Source organism: Ascaphus truei, chromosome 13 (genome assembly GCF_040206685.1).
Source record: "Ascaphus truei isolate aAscTru1 chromosome 13, aAscTru1.hap1, whole genome shotgun sequence".
Lineage (NCBI taxonomy): Eukaryota > Metazoa > Chordata > Amphibia > Anura > Ascaphidae > Ascaphus > Ascaphus truei.
Genome location: NC_134495.1, coordinates 19,247,971 through 19,268,103, shown reverse-complemented (window position 1 = coordinate 19,268,103; position 20,133 = coordinate 19,247,971). Strand labels below are relative to the sequence as shown.

Below are 20,133 nucleotides of genomic sequence, written 5' to 3'. Positions count from 1 at the left end.
TTCTAACCAACGTTTCAAGGAATTCACAAGGTCTCCGAAACGCACTTCAAACAAACCCTAACGACGGGACATGCCAACGTTATCCAAATTCAGGCGAAACTTTGCGAAGTTTGAAAAGTCGACAAAGAAAAAGAAATGTCCCTTATGTGCCTATTATTATTATTAGCATTAGCATTATTATCATCGTTTATTTGTAAAGCGCCAACGTATTCCGCAGCGCGGTACAGAGATTTGATAATTACATAAACAGAGTTACATACAAATAAGGACAAAGAAGAGCAAACAGTTACAGGAGGTAATGAATCTCAACAGCCCCAGTGTGCATCTGCGTTGCCCCAAAGGCGGACAGCCTTTGGCGCAGCTAGAGGGTGCGAGCCGTTTGCTGATGTTAAAGCTTCTCTATTTCAATCTGAAACTCACCAGCCCTTTTATCCCCTGTACCCAATTTTCCAACTCTTTATCTGTCCATGAAATGTCTGCGAATTGACTGTATAACTCTGTTCTTTTAATATAACCATACATTGTTACAAGTCTGTGCCCGGGACATAATTGAAAACGAGAGTTAACTCTCAATGTATTACTTCCTGGTAAACCATTTTTATAAATAAATAAATAAAATGAGGGCCCAGATCGTCGTGGGAGCTTACAATCTACAGGGAATGAGGGACAATGTTGAAACTAAGCCTTTAGTTGGTGAAAAGCTGACAATTATTGGGCGTTTGTTTAAAGTCACGCATTCTCATAAGTCCTCTAAGGTCTTGTCAATGCTATACTATATACCGGTATATATTTGCAAGTGCTGCAGGACTTTCTGGCAACTACTGGTTTTAAACAAAGAAGTCTAGGGTGGGGCTCTTACACACTAAAATGTTTTCTTGTGCAGGTGTTCAAACTGTGAATGTGAAGAGTGTTCAGTTTTAGCAGTGAAAACAATATATACACATATACAGGGACAGTGATAATAATCACGTATTTACGTGATACGTAATTACAAATAAAACCAAAAATTAGGAATGATGGCACTTTATCCAGCCAATCTTTTCAATACAATATAGTAACATTAGTGAAAAAATATATAAAAAGGGAATACAACCCATATAGGGTATATAAAATGGCCTCCACTCAAATTTAGATAAAAAAACAGTTTCAAAGTTTCTTCAGGTATAAGTAGTCTTCCAAGAAAAAGGGAGAGGAGGACAGCACCCAAACGCGTTTCGCTGCGTTCCAGCTTCCTCAGGAGTCATGAGGACAGTGGAACACAGCGAAACGCGTTGAGTCCCGAGATCCTGAGCGTTCTATTCGAGGAGGAACTGCAAGAGATCCATCGTAGTTTCCGGGCGGCCGCAACCGGAAGCAACACCATCCGACGGCCAATCGCAGCAGACACCAGCGCCATGTAAGTGGTGAGATCGCTACTCACAACTAGGGTGGCCAGGTGGCTTCTCCAAAAAGACTAGATACAATGGTGAATGGTGCGACGCGCTCGAGACACAAACACACCTCTCCGCTCCATACTGTTTCCTCCTCTCCTGGGCCCCACCCCCAGACACCTGACACATCCTCCAGATTGGCTGCATTACCCAACAGCAGCCAATCAGGATGGAGGGAGCTGCTGAGCCCCCTAGCAACAGCGCCCTGCTCTCTCCCCACTCAGGGAAATCCCGCGGCCTCCCCAAGCCTCCCTGGATCAACATCCTTCCCATGTTTACTTATTTGGTATATCCCTGTATACCTTTCCTTTCTAAAAAGATGTCCAACCTATTTTTGAACAAATCTATTGTACCTGCCATCACAGTCTCCATGGGTAATGAATCTCACACTGTAACTGCCCTTACTGCAAAGAACCCTTTCCTTTGTTGCTGGTGAAATCTCATTTCCTCCAACCTTAAGGGATGACACCCTACTAGTGCCTGGTAGGTGGGTATAACCGTTGGAGGTAACTTCTAAGGCTAAGTCCCCACTGGCGCTGAGTGCGCTCATGCTTGGAGAGCGCTCTAAGCATGAGCGCCGGGTGTCCTGCATGTTCGCGCGGGAGGGTGGGGAGGCATTGCGGGTAGTTGAGCACGCTGGTAAGTATATATTTTTTTGTTTACCTACGTGGCGTTCGCGGCTGAGCGTGTGTGCACGCGCACGAGCCCGTGTGCACCGCGTGAGCGGGGACTTACATATATAGATATATATGTAAGTCTCCTCCACAAGCGCCGCCCACTCAGCGCTAGCGGGGACTTAGCCTTAGTCTTTGCCCTACCAGTCCAGACATTTTTACCCTATGGTGGTCTTTATGTTTTTTTCCACCCCTACAACTACAGGTTGTACTGTAAGGCAATGATTCTGATTCCCACTTTAAAAATGTCTGCCGTTTCCACACATACTATAGAAGTGCGCCAACACAAAGCAGAACGTGCCAAAATGTCCCGCCAAGTTCGACTTCGCGTAAACCCTACAAAGTCTATTAATAGCGTCCGCGCAGTATTAAAGTGGTGCGCGACAGCCCAAAAATGTACTTGACGCGGCCAGCATGGCTATTATCTATTATATTATACCCTAATAATTTACATTTACTAACACTAATTATAGATAAAAATAAAAAATACACATCATTCAGTTTTAATTTAAACTGTATAAATCAGGTATTGCACATGGCGGCCGACTTACGACGCGCATTTTACTTTTCAGCACTGAAAATTTGACACACAATAAAAAGGAAAATAGGATATTAGTGTATAGGACTGAATGGTGTATATTGCGGATGTAACCCTTTCACTGCCCGGTTTGCAGTGCATTACCCGGCCATTCTGGCAGCGAAGGGCTTTGTTAAGCATAAAAAATAAGAATATTAAAAATAATCATTTTTTTTTTTTTTTTAATCAAAAGAAATTGCATTTCGCCAACATTAAGCAGAAGGTCCCTTTGGGCCAGATTGCCTAAACAGGGCTAAGGAATAAGGCACACGAATGCCTCGTAGCTGAGCATTGCCCTACCAAATGCAGCCCTTCATGTTTCCACAAACCTGCTTACTCATATTAAGCTTATTAGGATACACAGAGACAAGATAAACCCTACTGATTTCCGCCTGGCCCTGATGTCTCGCTGGCAATTACAGAGCAGGAAAGAACAGGGCGCCAAATTACAGCTGATGTAAACCATCTATAGGCCAAATCACAATATGTTTCAGAAGCTGATAAGTAAAGTGCTCTGCAGCGTGATGGATCACATGGTGGAGAACATGCTATGCTTGTCATTTCAGTGTAACCAAGATCAGTGTGCCTGGTTACTGCAGATGTATGAAAATCGGGCCCCACTATAATAATAATAATGTAATATAATAATAATAATACTGTAATATAATAATAATAATATAATAAAGACACTTTTTTTTTTAAACTGCTACCGCAACATGTTTTTCTTACATAGCTCTGGCAGGGTAGGTGGCGCAGTACACCAGTTTTTTTTGCATGTACAATGAAACTCTGCTCCAAAGAGCTTGTAATCTATTGTCGCCGCTCGAGGCGAGCGGAGACAAAGGACTCTAGGATTGGGATCGGGTCCCTCGGCCTGTCTCGTCTGCCTATTTACACTTCTTCTACTTGGCTGGTGATGTTGGAAGAACATGGCAGATTTTGTGGGGGGTAGTGGAGTTTTATTTCTCTTTCTGTGGGTCGTGAATAGTCAGTTTGCCAGACTTGTGAATGTGGGCAAATGTTCTGCAGATCTGATGCCAACAGCAAAGCAGAACAGGTTTTCTGGGTACTCCATGTGTGGGCTAGTAAAAAACTGGTCTCTTAGCCACACGTGCAGTATGGTGCCAAAGTGCAGCTGCCTACACTTTTTCTCCTGTATAATAGATCTCTTCTTGACCTTTAAAATGCTGTTTTTGTTTTTAAAATCCGGTGCTCCGTTCAGGAGCTATACGCGATTGAAATATTAAGTGTCCGGGAAGTTAAAATGGAGCTGTCAGCAGTTTCATCTAAAGGTGACCATGGTAACCTCAGACGCTAGAGATTAAGAAAAGTGACTTCGATCACTGCCAGTTATCCCCAACCCGCGGAGTGAGTGGCGAGGTATGATCATTATTATTGCTAAAAACAGACAGGAAAAGAGTGAGCAATTCCACACGAATATTCCCAGAAAGGTTTTTTTTTTTACCAAATCTGCTGTCATCACACGTTAATTTTTTTTTAAAAAAAAACCTGCAAATTAGGTCATTTCACTGTCGTGTTACACCGTGAGCTCTATAATTATACAACTGAACACCTCTTGGGCTTTTAATTTCAATTATTCCCAATCTAGTGTAACTTTTCACAGTCCTATTTCACCGTTAGTTAGTGGGTACACCTTTAAATATATATATATATATATATATATATATATATATATATATATATATATATATATATATATATATATATATATATATATATATATATATATATATATTCTTAGCATGTTTAAAAATACATGTGGAGACATTGAAATCGGGGGGTGGCCAATTCCAATCCTCAAGGGCCACCAACAGGTCAGGTTTTCAGGGTATCCCTACTTCAGCACAGGTGGCTGAGCAACCTGTGCTGAAGCAGGGATACCCCTAATACCTGACCTGTTGGTGACCCTTGGAGGACTGGAGTTGGCCACCCCTGATTTAAATGAACGTGACGCTGGCTGAGATGGTGCACTGGTTTCTCCACCTCCACAACCGACAACATGTACGTAATTGTTTTTAAACGTTTTCATTGGTTCACGCTTGTTTTAACCTGTTTGCTGTGTGTTCCGTGACACCACTCTAGAACTGTGTCCGTTATGTTCCGCGATAAGATCGTGACATAGCCTTCACTATACCTTGGGATATAAATAAGAAAAGAGCCATCCCCTGGCTTTGGGATATAAGATAAGCCATCCCCTGGCTTTGGGATATAAGATAACCCATCCCCTGGCTTTGGGATATAAGATAACCCATCCCCTGGCTTTGGGATATAAGATAACCCATCCCCTGGCTTTGGGATATAAGATAACCCATCCCCTGGCTTTGGGATATAAGATAACCCATCCCCTGGCTTTGGGATATAAGATAAGCCATCCCCTGGCTTTGGGATATAAGATAACCCATCCCCTGGCTTTGGGATATAAGATAACCCACCCCCTGGCTTTGGGATATAAGATAACCCATCCCCTGGCTTTGGGATATAAGATAACCCATCCCCTGGCTTTGGGACACAAGATAACCCATCCCCTGGCTTTGGGATATAAGATAACCCAACCCCTGGCTTTGGGATATAAGATAAGCCATCCCATGGCTTTGGGATATAAGATAACCCATCCCCTGGCTTTGGGATATAAGATAAGCCATCCCCTGGCTTTGGGATATAAGATAAGCCATCCCCTGGCTTTGGGATATAAGATAAGCCATCCCCTGGCTTTGGGATATAAGATAACCCACCCCCTGGCTTTGGGATATAAGATAACCCATCCCCTGGCTTTGGGATATAAGATAACCCACCCCCTGGCTTTGGGATATAAGATAAGCCATCCCATGGCTTTGGGATATAAGATAAGCCATCCCCTGGCTTTGGGATATAAGATAAGCCATCCCCTGGCTTTGGGATATAAGATAAGCCATCCCCTGGCTTTGGGATATAAGATAAGCCATCCCATGGCTTTGGGATATAAGATAAGCCATCCCCTGGCTTTGGGATATAAGATAACCCATCCCCTGGCTTTGGGATATAAGATAAGCCATCCCCTGGCTTTGGGATATAAGATAACCCATCCCCTGGCTTTGGGATATAAGATAAGCCATCCCCTGGCTTTGGGATATAAGATAACCCATCCCCTGGCTTTGGGATATAAGATAAGCCATCCCATGGCTTTGGGATATAAGATAAGCCATCCCCTGGCTTTGGGATATAAGATAAGCCATCCCCTGGCTTTGGGATATAAGATAAGCCATCCCCTGGCTTTGGGATATAAGATAACCCACCCCCTGGCTTTGGGATATAAGATAAGCCATCCCCTGGCTTTGGGATATAAGATAACCCACCCCCTGGCTTTGGGATATAAGATAAGCCATCCCCTGGCTTTGGGATATAAGATAACCCACCCCCTGGCTTTGGGATATAAGATAACCCATCCCCTGGCTTTGGGATATAAGATAAGCCATCCCCTGGCTTTGGGATATAAGATAAGCCATCCCCTGGCTTTGGGATATAAGATAACCCACCCCCTGGCTTTGGGATATAAGATAAGCCATCCCCTGGCTTTGGGATATAAGATAACCCATCCCCTGGCTTTGGGATATAAGATAAGCCATCCCCTGGCTTTGGGATATAAGATAACCCATCCCCTGGCTTTGGGATATAAGATAAGCCATCCCATGGCTTTGGGATATAAGATAAGCCATCCCCTGGCTTTGGGATATAAGATAAGCCATCCCCTGGCTTTGGGATATAAGATAAGCCATCCCCTGGCTTTGGGATATAAGATAAGCCATCCCCTGGCTTTGGGATATAAGATAAGCCAGCCCCTGGCTTTGGGATATAAGAGAAACCATCCCCTGGCTTTGGGATATAAGATAACCCATCCCCTGGCTTTGGGATATAAGATAAGCCATCCCATGGCTTTGGGATATAAGATAACCCATCCCCTGGCTTTGGGATATAAGATAAGCCATCCCCTGGCTTTGGGATATAAGATAACCCACCCCCTGGCTTTGGGATATAAGATAACCCATCCCCTGGCTTTGGGATATAAGATAACCCATCCCCTGGCTTTGGGATATAAGATAACCCACCCCCTGGCTTTGGGATATAAGATAAGCCATCCCCTGGCTTTGGGATATAAGATAACCCATCCCCTGGCTTTGGGCTATAAGATAACCCATCCCCTGGCTTTGGGATATAAGATAACCCATCCCCTGGCTTTGGGATACAAGATAAGCCATCCCCTGGCTTTGGGATATAAGATAAGCCATCCCCTGGCTTTGGGATCTAAGATAAGCCATCCCCTGGCTTTGGGATATAAGATAAGCCATCCCCTGGCTTTGGGATATAAGATAAGCCATCCCCTGGCTTTGGGACACAAGAATTGTATTAGTCTCTTTGATGCAATCTTTACAGAACCCAATACATTTGCATATGTAGTATTATCTGAGGTTTCTAAATCTAAACTTGAAGATGACACAGAGATTAATACGGTGCGCCATCACTTATGCATTTGTAGTGTTACCCGAATGGTGTACATTTTGATATATGTATCAATTGTTTTTATCGCTGTTCTTTTTATCTGTACTGAAACTAATAAAAAGAACGTCTAAAAAAAAAAATGTGGAGCTACACGAAATTAGATTTATAATGCAATCGGTGAGATCTATGTGTGGCCATATTGAATTTGTGATGTCATCACTCCTGACAACTAACTCTCCGGGTCACTGTGTGCTAATTGTCCAGTCCCGGTGCTAGATTTCCATTTGCTGGTCTTGCTTTGGTATAACACAGTATACACACATTTATAGGGACAATGCCTCCTAGAACCAAAATGTATTAATATGTTTAAAGGGTCTCATTTGAGTGACCTTTTTTTCACATTAGGAGACCTTTAATTATTTTAACCACACATTAAGTAAGTTATGGTGGGTAAAAAAGTGACGTAAACCCTCCACAGTATAGCATACAGCGAATGGAAATATCACGTGTGAGCACGTTCGCATGCCTCAGGCAGGTCTGCAACCCTGCCTTTCCCTCTTATATCCTAGCATACAGTGCTTCCACTGCAGCTAGGGATTCTGGGAAATGGCATGCAAATGAGCACACAGAGTCACCTTTTGCTTCAAATCCATTTTAATATGGACCCCTATTTATTTATTTAAGAAAATATTTTTTTTGTTACTTTGTTAAGATTATTGATGCAGTGAGGCTTAATTTTCACTGGCTGTTCCCTTTTGTCTGTCACTGTGTCCAACAAGAGTTTGCACAGGCAAAGCCGCTCTCACCACCCTCCCCCTCTCTTTGGTGACTCTTTCATAAGGACAGGGTGTGCTAAAGCAAACAGCGGCACCAAAGAGATGCAATTTGTAATTCATTTCCGGGGAATCAAAAGAAGCCAAATGTTTGCTTTTAGCACGGTTACTTTAGTTTAAGGAAGCCAATTAGATTGTTGCATTGTTTACAAAAAGTTGCTTTTTTGACTACAATCGATTGCAACTTTAAAGAAGACCTGAAACCTCACTACTACAATAATGACTATCCAATGGCGTCTTGTAGGGTTGCCAGGCGGCTTCTACAAAAATACTGGACACAATGGTCAAAGGTGCAACGCGCTCGAGACACACACACACACACACACACACACTTTTCTCACCTCTCTCCAATCCATGTACCCTCCTCCCTCCGAAGCCGGTCAGGTCACTATATCCAGAGAGGTAATGCCCGACAGAAGAGGAGGGAGCTGCGGAGTCCCCAAACTGGTGCACGACCGCACCGCAGCTCAGCCCAAGGTAGAGAGGGGGGGGGGAGGAGGAAGGGGGGGGAGGGAGGGGGAGGGGGGAGGGGCAGAGAGGGGGGGAGGGGCAGAGAGGTGGGGGAGGGGCAGAGGGGGGGGAGGGGCAGAGAGGGGGGGGAGGAGCAGAGAGGGGGGGAGGGGCAGAGAGGGGGGAGGGGCAGAGAGGGGGGAGGGGCAGAGAGGGGGGGAGGGGCAGAGGGGCAGAGAGGGGGGAGGGGGGGAGGGGCAGAGAGGGAGGGAGGGGGGGAGGAGGGAGGGGGGAGGGGCAGAGAGGGGGGAGGGGCAGAGAGGGGGGGAGGGAGAGGGGGGCAAGGGGCAGAGAGTGGGGGAGGGGCAGAGAGGGGGGAGGGGCAGAGAGGGGGGAGGGGCAGAGAGGGGGGAGGGGCAGAGAGGGGGGAGGGGCAGAGAGGGGGGGAGGGGCAGAGAGGGGGGGAGGGGCAGAGAGGGGGGTAGGGGCAGAGAGGGGGGGAGGGGCAGAGAGGGGGGGAGGGGCAGAGAGGGGGGGAGGGGCAGAGAGGAGGGGGGGAGGGGCAGAGAGGAGCGGGGGAGGGGCAGAGAGGGGGGGGGAGGGGCAGAGAGGGGGGGAGGGGCAGAGAGGGGGGGGAGGGGCAGAGAGGGGGGGAGGGGCAGAGGGGGGGGGCAGAGAGGGGGGGAGGGGCAGAGAGGGGGGGAGGGGCAGAGAGGGGGGGGGAGGGGCAGAGAGGGGGGGAGGGGCAGAGAGGGGGGTTGGGGCAGAGAGGAGGGGGGGATGGGGCAGAGAGGAGGGGGGGAGGGGCAGGGAGGGGGGGGCGAGGGGCAGAGAGGGGGGGGCAAGGGCAGAGAGGGGGGGCAAGGGCAGAGAGGGGGGGCAAGGGCAGAGAGGGGGGGCGAAGGGCAGAGAGGGGGGGCGAAGGGCAGAGGGGGGGCGAAGGGCAGAGGGGGGGGGCAAAGGGCAGAGAGGGGGGGGCAAAGGGCAGAGAGGGGGGGGCGAAGGGCAGAGAGGGGGGGCGAAGGGCAGAGAGGGGGGAGGGGAGGGGGGGAGGGCAGAGAGGGGCGGGGGGAGGGGGGCGAAGGGAGGGGGCGAAGGGAGGGGAGGGGGGCGAAGGGAGGGGGCGAGGGGGAGGGGGAAGGGGGGAGGGGGGCGAAGGGGGGAGGGGAGGGGGGCAAAAGGAGGGGGCGAAGGGGCGAAGGGAGGGGGGATGGGAGGGGGAGGGGGGCAAAGGGTGGGGCCGGGGGGCAAAGGGCGGGGCCGGGGGGGCAAAGGGCGGGGCCGGGGGCAAAGGGCGGGCCGGAGGGGGCGAAGGGCGGGCCGGAGGGGGCGAAGGGCGGGGCCGGAGGGGGCGAAGGGCGGGGCCGGAGGGGGCGAAGGGTGGGGCCGGAGGGGGCGAAGGGCAGGGCCGGAGGGGGCGAAGGGCAGGGCCGGAGGGGGCGAAGGGCAGGGAGGGTGGGGGCGAAGGGCAGGGAGGGTGGGGGCGAAGGGCAGGGAGGGAGGGGGCGAAGGGCAGGGAGGGTGGGGGCGAAGGGCAGGGAGGGTGGGGGCGAAGGGCAGGGAGGGTGGGGGCGAAGGGCAGGGAGGGTGGGGGCGAAGGGCAGGGAGGGTGGGGGCGAAGGGCAGGGAGGGTGGGGGCGAAGGGCAGGGAGAGAGGGGGCGAAGGGCAGGGAGGGTGGGGGCGAAGGGCAGGGAGAGAGGGGGCGAAGGGCAGGGAGAGAGGGGGCGAAGGACAGGGAGGGTGGGGGCGAAGGACAGGGAGGGTGGGGGCGAAGGGCAGGGAGGGTGGGGGCGAAGGGCAGGGAGGGTGGGGGCGAAGGGCAGGGAGGGTGGGGGCGAAGGGCAGGGAGGGTGGGGGCGAAGGGCAGGGAGGGTGGGGGCGAAGGGCAGGGAGGGTGGGGGCGAAGGGCAGGGAGGGTGGGGGCGAAGGGCAGGGAGGGTGGGGATGGGGCGAAGGACAGGGAGGGTGGGGATGGGGCGAAGGACAGGGCCGGAGGGGGCAAAGAGCAGGGCCGGAGGGGGCGAAGAGCAGGGCCGAAGGGGGTGAAGGGCAGGGAGGGTGGGGGTGAAGGGCAGGGAGGGTGGGGGCGAAGGGCAGGGAGGGTGGGGGCAAAGGGCAGGGAGGGTGGGGGCAAAGGGCAGGGAGGGTGGGGGCGAAGGGCAGGGAGGGTGGGGGCGAAGGGCAGGGAGGGTGGGGATGGGGCGAAGGACAGGGCCGGAGGGGGCGAAGAGCAGGGCCGGAGGGGGTGAAGAGCAGGGCCGAAGGGGGTGAAAGGCAGGGCCGGAGGGGGTGAAGGGCAGGGCCGGGGGGTGAAGGGCATGGCCGGGGGGGGGGTGAAGGGCATGGCCGGGGGGGGGGTGAAGGGCATGGCCGGGGGGGGCATGGCTAGGGGGGGGGGAAGGGCAGGGCCGGGGGGTGAAGGGCCTAGCCGGGGGGGGTTGAAGGGCCGGGCCGGGGGGGTGAAGGGCCGGGGGGGTGAAGGGCTGGCCGGGGGGGGGGGGGTTAAGGGCCGGGCCGGGTGAAGGGCCGGGTGAAGGGCCAGGCCGGGGTGGGGGGGGTGAAGCGCCGGGCCGGGTGAAGCGCCGGGCCGGGGGGGGGTGGTGAAAGATCCCTTCCCCTGCGGTTACTTACCTTGCACCGGGCTGCGCTCCTCCTCAGGTTCCTCGGCGGTCTCCGTTTCCCCCGGCGAGGCGGAGCTGAGACGCTCAGGTGAGGAGGTGGTGTGGGCAGCCGGCCCGTACAGCTCCCGACTGAGAGAGCCGGAGCAGCGCTCGCAGGGATGGTGAGCTGGGGGCGCGGCCTCTAGGCCTGAAGGTGAGAGCGGCGAGAGCGTGCTCTGGGGGGGGGGGGGGGGAGCGGTCTGTGAGAGGGAGCTCCGGGAGAGAGGGTGATGTTGAGGTCCCGAGTGGTGATAGGGGGTGGTTCTGTTGTTGCGGGCCAACCGCCGGGAAGGGCGGGGGGGTCAAGGCCGGGCAGCCGTTAAGGAGTGTGGAGTGTGTGTGTGTGTGTTGAGGAGGGTGGAGTGTGTGTGTGTTGAGGAGGGTGGAGTGTGTGTGTGCGTTGAGGAGGGTGGTGTGTGTGTGTGTGTGTGAGTGTGAGTGTGTGTGTGTGTGTGTGTTTGTGTGTTTGGCCCGTCACTCCGCCACAGGCCAATGAGAGGTGTGCGGGGGCGGGCGGCCCAAGGGACCAATGAGATTTCCCCTAGGGACACCGGACATCCAGACAGGCATACAGTGCAGGCAGACAGGCATACAGTGCTTTCACTAATATAGTATAAAGACAGCGTTTCCCAAACTTTTTTTCCGTGACCCGGTTATTTTTTAACTTCTTTTTCGTGACCCACTAAAATTTTTATCACCTATACTGGCCTATAGGGCCTGCACAGACACACACACAGCCACTGATATATACACACACACACACACACACACACACACACTGATACACACAGACACACACAGCCGCTGATACACACACACAGCCACTGATACACACACACACAGCCACTGACACACGCAGCCACTGACACACACAGAGCCACTGATACACACACGCAGCCACTGACACACACAGAGCCACTGATACACACACGCAGCCACTGACACACACCCAGCCACTGACACACACGCAGCCACACAGACACTGCTACACACACACACTGATACACACACAGAGACACTGCTACACACACAGAGACACTGCTACACACACAGAGACACTGCTACACACACACACACACACACACACACACACACACTTGCACTGATACTGATACACACAGACACTGATTCACACACAGATACACACACACACACACACTCGCTCTCCCCTATACGCACACAGACAAAAACAGTGAATTACAGGCAACGACGGATGTGAGTGACTGGAGGGGGGGCCAGGGACACGTGGGTGGGAGGGGGCCAGGGACACTTGGGTGGGAGAGGGAGGGGGCCAGGGACACTTGGGTGGGAGAGGGAGGGGGCCAGGGACACTTGGGTGGGTGGGGGCCATGGACACTTGGGTGGGTGGGTGGGGGCCAGGGACACGTGGGTGGGTGGGGGCCAGGGACACTTGGGTGGGTGGGGGCCAGGGACACTTGGGTGGGTGGGTGGGGGCCAGGGACACTTGGGTGGGTGGGTGGGGGCCAGGGACACTTGGGTGGGAGGGGGCCAGGGACACTTGGGTGGGTGGGAGGGGGCCAGGGACACTTGGGTGGGTGGGAGGGGGCCAGGGACACTTGGGTGGGTGGGAGGGGGGTAGGGACACTTGGGTGGGTGGGAGGGGGCCAGGGACACTTGGGTGGGTGGGAGGGGGGTAGGGACACTTGGGTGGGTGGGAGGGGGCCAGGGACACTTGGGTGGGTGGGAGGGGGCCAGGGACACTTGGGTGGGTGGGAGGGGGCCAGGGACACTTGGGTGGGTGGGAGGGGGCCAGGGACACTTGGGTGGGTGGGAGGGGGCCAGGGACACTTGGGTGGGTGGGAGGGGGCCAGGGACACCTGGGTGGGAGGCAGTGACTGGGTGGGGTGACTTACCTTGCCGCCGGACGCTTTCCCCTGCTGCCCCCGATATCCCCTGCTGCCCGGGACGTGAGGTGGGCTTGGGGGCACGGGAGGTGGGCTCGGGAGGGGGTGCCATGGGAGGTGAGCTCGGGAAGCTGGCCGCGGGGGGAAGCACGCCGCAGTAGGTGCTTGTACTTCCACCCTCCCCCATGTAACGTGCGGGCCGCAGAGGATCTGGTACTTCCTCCTCCGTCCCACGTTGGGAGCGGGGGGGGAGGAAGGGAGCGGGCCCTGCGCAAGCGCGCGGGACCCCGGGGGAAATCGCCGCCATTGTTTTTTAACTTGAGCGGGGGGGGGGGGGGGGGAGAGACACCGCCGGCCAGCCTCGCTGCGACCCGGCAATTTTGGTGTCGTGGCCCGGTGCCGGGTCGCGACCCACCATTTGGGAAACGCTGGTATAAGATATATATATATATAGATAGATAGATAGATAGATAGATAGATAGATAGATAGATAGATAGATAGATAGGTAATAGGTAATATCTGATAGATAGGTAATATCTGTTGGACAGAAGATAGTTGGAACAATTTATGATACTGCAATTTTGATGTGTGTTGAGCATGACCCCTCATCTCTCCGACTTCTGCTTCTTCTGTGTAGTACAAGCCTGCCCTCTCCTCACCACATTGGAAGGTTAGTTATGACTGAACCTCAATACACCCAGACCTATTAAAATCCAGTAGTATGAAATCCAAGCTTTGGTGAGATCTAAATCAAACATTCCCTCCCCTCCCACCCCCCTTCTGCCAGCCTTTTCTAAGAAAAAGAATCGTATCTCTCTTTTTTTCCATTGGAACCATTGTGTTATTATCACATTACAGAGATATACGAGTGCGGCACTGAAGTCTTAAAAGATATTCATTATTTAGGAATGATTTTACAATAGGCAAGATTTAGCTGAGAGGGAGAAAAGAGGGCGAGGGAGAGAGGAGGGAGGAGAGAGGGTGGTGGAGAGAGAAGAGAAGAGAGGAGGGAGGGTGATGGGTAGAGGAGAGAGGGTGGTGGAGAGAGCAGGGGATTAGAGAGGGTGATGGAGAGAGAAGAGAGAGTGATAGAGGGAGGAGCGATAAGAGAGGGTGATGGGGAGAGGAGAGAGGGTGAAGGAGAGAGGAGAGAAGGTGGTGGAGGGAGGGGAGAGGAAAGAATGTGATGGAGAGAGGAGGGAGGAGACAGGGTGGTGGAGAGAGGAGGGAGGAGAGACGAGAGATTAGAGAGGATGATGGAGAGAGGGTGGTGGGGAGAGGAGAAAGGGTGGTGGAGAGAGCAGGGAGGAGGTGGGTGGAGGGGGATGTAAGGGGGACATACTGTTTACGCTGGTAAAATCGGAAATTCGATGTTTAAATTTTTTTTCATCGTTATGATTATACCTTTTGTTTGAAGTGTGGAAAAGCTGAAAGAAAAGCATTGTTTAAAATTGTTTTTGGAACGACTTCTTTGCTTTGTTTGAATGAATGAGGAGAGGTGTTTGTTGGGTGCTGTTTTTATTATCTTTATGAATAAAGATAAAATGTTAACCTTTTTTTTGATGCCTTTTCTCTGTCGACTCTGGCAGCTTAGGTGTTCTGCTCGAACAAGAGTTAAAAAAAAATTAAAAAATAAGCATTTTCTTCCCACTTTCTCTAAATAGAAAAAGTTGGACTGACTTGATCCAGGGCTGTCACCATGACAACCTTTTCAGGTAAGGCTCATTAGGCCTAATCCTCTAATTACTAACTACCTCGTCAACGGGGGTTATAATTAGTTCAGGGACACAGTTAACCTCTCATTAGAAATGCCTGGACGCACTTATCCTGCACACAAAACACTGACAGGCTTGGCAATTTAGCCCAGCTACAAACCGAGGCTTGCTCTTAGCTTATCTCCCGAGGGCCTAAACTGGTTCGGCCATTAGCCTGAGCGGCTGTCATAACAGTTTACCAGCGCCGCTTGTCATCAGGACCGACGCCAACCGTCGAAGTCCCCTCTCCATCAAACAAGAAGCAGGGAAACGCCAGCGAGCCGCCTGCCATCTTTGCTAAGAAACAAGGGGCTCCTTGTAAAGTTGGTGGCCATCGTTGGTGAAACTTGAGTGCGTGGCAGGCTCTAAAACCTTTCTGTGTACCAACATTGTAGTAAGCTGAGCTTTTCTAACCTGAGTCCATAGAGAATTCAGCCGTGCGGAGGCGCGCGGAGGCTGAGGGAAAGCAGTTGCTTTCCCTGGCCTTAGTCTGCACGCCGTCCGGGGGCGTGTCGGGGGGGGGGGGGGCGAGCCAGTGACGTCAAGGAGCCGGTTCGCCCAATGACGTGACCGGCCCTGCGCTCCCGTGAGCGCTTAAACGAAAAAAATATTGTCGGCTATGCCTCCGCACGCCTGCGGAAGCGTGCGCGAGCCCCTGCTAAAGCTGCTCTCATTACGGCTGCAGGGGCTCATTGACAAGCCCCAGTGCGGGTCAGCGGATAAGCGCTGACCTTGGACTCAGCCTTAGGTCGCTTCTTGAAGAAGAAACCTATAAGGTCTTGAAAGAACTGTAATGTTGGTATCCTAAAAAGGTATCAAAACCTACAATGAACCTTATAAACAAGTAAAAAAATAAATAAAAATTGTGACGTTTGATGTCTAAACGATATTAAAAGTTGTAACTAGGGGTCCTGGCGCTGAAAATAGCGCCGGAGAAGTGCCCCTCCCCCCAGGCTTCAAAGATGTAAAAAAAAAATTTGAAAAATAAAAACATTTCATGTTTTAACACTTTGCGTGCTGGAGAGATCTCAGTACCAGAGTACCACAGCCCTTCCGGCACAGTGCGGTCACGCAGATGCTTCCAATGGTGATCACGTGACGGCGGCGGCCATTTTCCTCTGCCGTTAACTCAAAGGCAGATTGCGTCCTGCAGTGCCAGACCCCATGACGAGTTAAAGGTGCATGTTTAGGTTAAAAAGCTAAAACGGTGACACATTTTGACGCAAAACCTGTCACTTTCCCGCCCCCCCTTTTATGTCTTAGCATCAATTACGGTCATTTATCAAAGTCTTTCGCCTCGGGCCAAACATATTGCACCAAATGTATTAGGGAAAAGCGTTGCCATCGAAAGCAGTGGGGTTCTCTTTTTGGGTAAACATGGTGCGTTATTTTTTTTTGGGCACGACTTATGCCCCAAGTTTGCAGCCGGGAAACTTTGATAAAGGACCACAAATTTACCCAGGTTCTGCCTTCCAGTTTTCAAAACATGCAGCATGGAAGAGGGGAAGGGGCGATACGGCAGACACTTCAAACACTTCAGGAGTAATCCGCATGCCTTTCTTTGCTTGTCTGAGTTTTGGGGAATGAACCATGCTTATTTCACTGTAACCACCCTGTGGGGACTGCTAGTCAGTATAAGGGGTTAACAGCCTTAATGGGATCACTCAGGTTATTCTCCTCCTCATCATGTGATGCAGAAGGGATGTCACTCCTTTGTATGTCTTGTGACCAGTGATGTCACCATAGGGAGTATAGAGGGTATATATAGCTCCATCCAATGTTCTAGAAACAGGTTCCTCAGAGTTCAGAGTGAAGCCACACAGTGAGTCCTGTAAATAGGTTTGTGTGTATAGTTATGTGTATTAAGGATGTCCTGTCACCATTTATTGTTTTCAGTTAAGGAACGTGCCCTATATAGTTAGAGTCCATAGTAATGGACCAAGATTGTTCTCTGGCCAGAAAAGGAGTGAGCGTGTGCTCAGCAGGGAGTTCTCAGAGTAGAAGCTCCGGAGCATAAATCGGATCGGCCCGACCGGAAGGTCCTAAAAAAACTCCACATCCGACAAGTGTAGACTAAGAATGCCGTGCGCCGAAACGGAATAGTGATCCCACAGAACAGTGTGTGTCCCCCCCCCCAACAAGGGTCCACCTCAGAGAGGGCATTATTGAAGCTATGCAGGAGATTGTCAATCTAACCAATACTAAGGGAAACCAGCCTCAGTACCTACCCAGTGTAGGAGTGAGACCTACCAGGGGAAGAAGCACCGAGTAACCATATTGTTTGACACCAGTTAGTGTGTAAAGTTCTGTCTGTCTGTTCTATGGCGAGCATTATGAACGGATGTTGAATAAAGCTCTTGATTGTACTATAAAAGTTCCTGGCTCCCATCCTTATTCTATCTGCATATCCACGCCCAGCCTGCACCCACCCAGCACCCTGAAAAAGTATGAGAGACTGAGCACATATATACACACATACATACATACATACATACATACACACATACATACATACATACATATATCCAACTCGATATAAACTCCGCGCTGGTATTTCTTCGCTGGATATACCTCATAGAGCAGGCCTGCACAACATGCAGCCCACCCGCCTGGCCTCTCTGTGCGGCCCGCGATGACTCCAGCCGGGCGACAGTTAATTAAATAAATAAAATAAAAAAAGTTTAAAAAAATGGTGGCGATTCATCCTCCCCCCGGGTTTTGCGGTGCGCGGGGGCAGCAGCAGCATGGAGGAGGATGCGGCAGCCGTGACTATTTTTTTCAATAGCAGGATGCCGGGGGGCGGGTTGGAGGTCAGAGCATGCCGGGGGCGGGGCTTAGTAGCGGGGAGGAGAGGATATGCTGATCTAAGAGGGAGGGGGGTGGGGGTGTGTGTGTGGGTGTGAAAAACGGGCTGGTGCAGAGGTGGGGGGGTGGGCTGCTGACGTGATGGTGGGTGGGCTGGTGGCATGTGAGGGGGGTGGGCTGCTGACATGTGAGGGGGGGGGCTGCTGACATGTGAGGTGCAGGGGGGGAAGTGATGTGAGGTGCAGGGGGGAGAGTGATGTGAGTTGCAGGGGGAGGATGTGATGTGAGTTGCAGGGGGGGGAGAGAGTGTCATATTGAGGGGAGGGGGAAAGAGTGTCATATTGAGAGGAGGGGGAGAGAGTGTCATATTGAGGGGATGGGGATAGTGTCATATTGAGGGGAGGGAGAGTGTCATATTGAGGGGAGGGGGAGAGTGTCATATTGAGGGGAGGGAGAGTGTCATATTGAGGGGAGGGAGAGAGAGTGTCATATTGAGGGGAGGGGGAGAGTGTGTCATATTGAGGGGAGGGGGAGAGTCATATTGAGGGGAGGGGGAGAGAGCCATATTGAGGGGAGGGGGAGAGAGTGTCATTTAGGGGAGGGGGAGAAAGTGTCATATTGAGGGAAGAGAGACATGGGGGGATGCTGACTTGTGTGTGTGGGGGGGGGGGGGGGTGCTGACATGGGATGCTGACTTGGGGGGGTGGCTGCTGACATGGAATGGGCTGGGGGGATGTGGAGGGGGTATTGTGTGTTTGATGTGGAGGGGGGTATTGTGTGGGTGAGGGGGAGAGATGGGGGTATGAGAGATAGATGTGGAGTATCGTAAAGGTTGATAGTGAGGGGTTCCGGGGGAGATATGAGGATGATGATGATGAGAGGTGCTGGAGGAGAGATGATGATGATAATGATTTAACCCGTGCGGCCCAATTTTTTTTCCTTGGAGCAGTTCGGCCCTTCTCACTTTACGAGTTGGGCAGGCCTGTCATACAGTATGAAGGAAATTGCATATCAAGTCTTTTTTTAATATAAAAATGTAAAAAGACAAAGGTGATGAGTGTGAAAAAAAGACATGCGTCCATCAAGTTCAACCTACTGCATGCTAAATTTAGACGACAGATACTTTATCCTATATCCATACTTACAGTATATTGATCCAGAGGAAGGCAAACAAAAATCCCCAGTGACATATCATCCAATGATATCTCATAAGGAGAAAAATAAATTCCTTCCTGACTCTAAATATTGGCAATCGGATTACTCCCTGGATCAACATCCTTCCCATGTTTACTTATTTGGTTTTTCCCTATATACCTTCTCTTTCTAAAAAGATGTCCAACCTTTTTTTGAACAAATCTATTGCATCTGCCATCACAGTCTCTATGGGTAATGAATCTCACACTGTAACTGCCCTTACTGTAAAGAACCCTTTCCTTTGTTGCTGGTGAAATCTCATTTCCTCCAACCTTAAGGGATGACCCCAAGACTTTGTACTTCCCTTTGTCTCACTCACAAACATCAGACTATATATATCTTTACAGAAAACAAAAGAACAAGGCGCACAACGCACATAGTGTATTAAAGTGTAAAATGTGACTTTATGGTTAAAAATAAATAATTCTGCGTACATCAATTAGGAAATAAACAAGCAGTTGGTATATAGGTTTACCACACCAGGAGAAGACACTGTGCGACACCCTCAGATGGATCGCAGCATGCACTGGGTCTGCAGTCGTCTCATCAGTCTCTTCCAGCGTCCTCTGTTAGGGGATGGTAGATGGATGGGTCCTTTGTAGAGAGAGCCCCACAGCATACAGCTCACAGGTAGGTAAAGAAGCCGTAGGATTCAGCATCCATGGAACACTGCAGCATTTGCCGCCACTCCTCGTTGGGCGCTCAGCGGTGACGTCACTAGTCGCACCTCAGCTTCCGCAATGCTTCTCATGGAACGCACGGCGTGCGTGTCAGTCCAGAGTTGTAAGGCAGCGGGGAGAGATGTTTCGCCAGGCAAATGACTAATAAACAGTGTCCAAACAGTGTCCAGATTCCTAAGGATTAGAGGTGTCTATGCTCTTCTCCCCTCATCCTTTGTGAATCTGGACACTGTTTGGACACTGTTTATTAGTCATTTGCCTGGCGAAACATCTCTCCCCGCTGCCTTACAACTCTGGACTGACACGCACGCCGTGCGTTCCATGAGAAGCATTGCGGAAGCTGAGGTGCGACTAGTGACGTCACCGCTGAGCGCCCAACGAGGAGTGGCGGCAAATGCTGCAGTGTTCCATGGATGCTGAATCCTACGGCTTCTTTACCTACCTGTGAGCTGTATGCTGTGGGGCTCTCTCTACAAAGGACCCATCCATCTACCATCCCCTAACAGAGGACGCTGGAAGAGACTGATGAGACGACTGCAGACCCAGTGCATGCTGCGATCCATCTGAGGGTGTCGCACAGTGTCTTCTCCTGGTGTGGTAAACCAATATACCAACTGCTTGTTTATTTCCTAATTGATGTACGCAGAATTATTTATTTTTAACCATAAAGTCACATTTTACACTTTAATACACTATGTGCGTTGTGCGCCTTGTT

At 51.4% G+C, this 20,133-nt stretch overlaps 1 protein-coding gene across 1 annotated transcript in view; it reads left to right on the top strand.

Annotated features, from left to right (window-relative positions):
- Nucleotides 1-13,582: 13,582 nt before the first annotated feature.
- The window catches only part of LOC142464574 (uncharacterized), a 55,469-nt gene continuing 48,918 nt past the window's right edge, over nucleotides 13,583-20,133 (top strand). Inside the window, exons 1-2 of the mRNA XM_075567945.1 lie at nucleotides 13,583-13,655; nucleotides 14,959-15,057. Of these exons, the coding sequence (XP_075424060.1) occupies nucleotides 13,583-13,655; nucleotides 14,959-15,057 (172 nt within the window). The remainder of the gene's footprint in view (nucleotides 13,656-14,958; nucleotides 15,058-20,133) is intronic.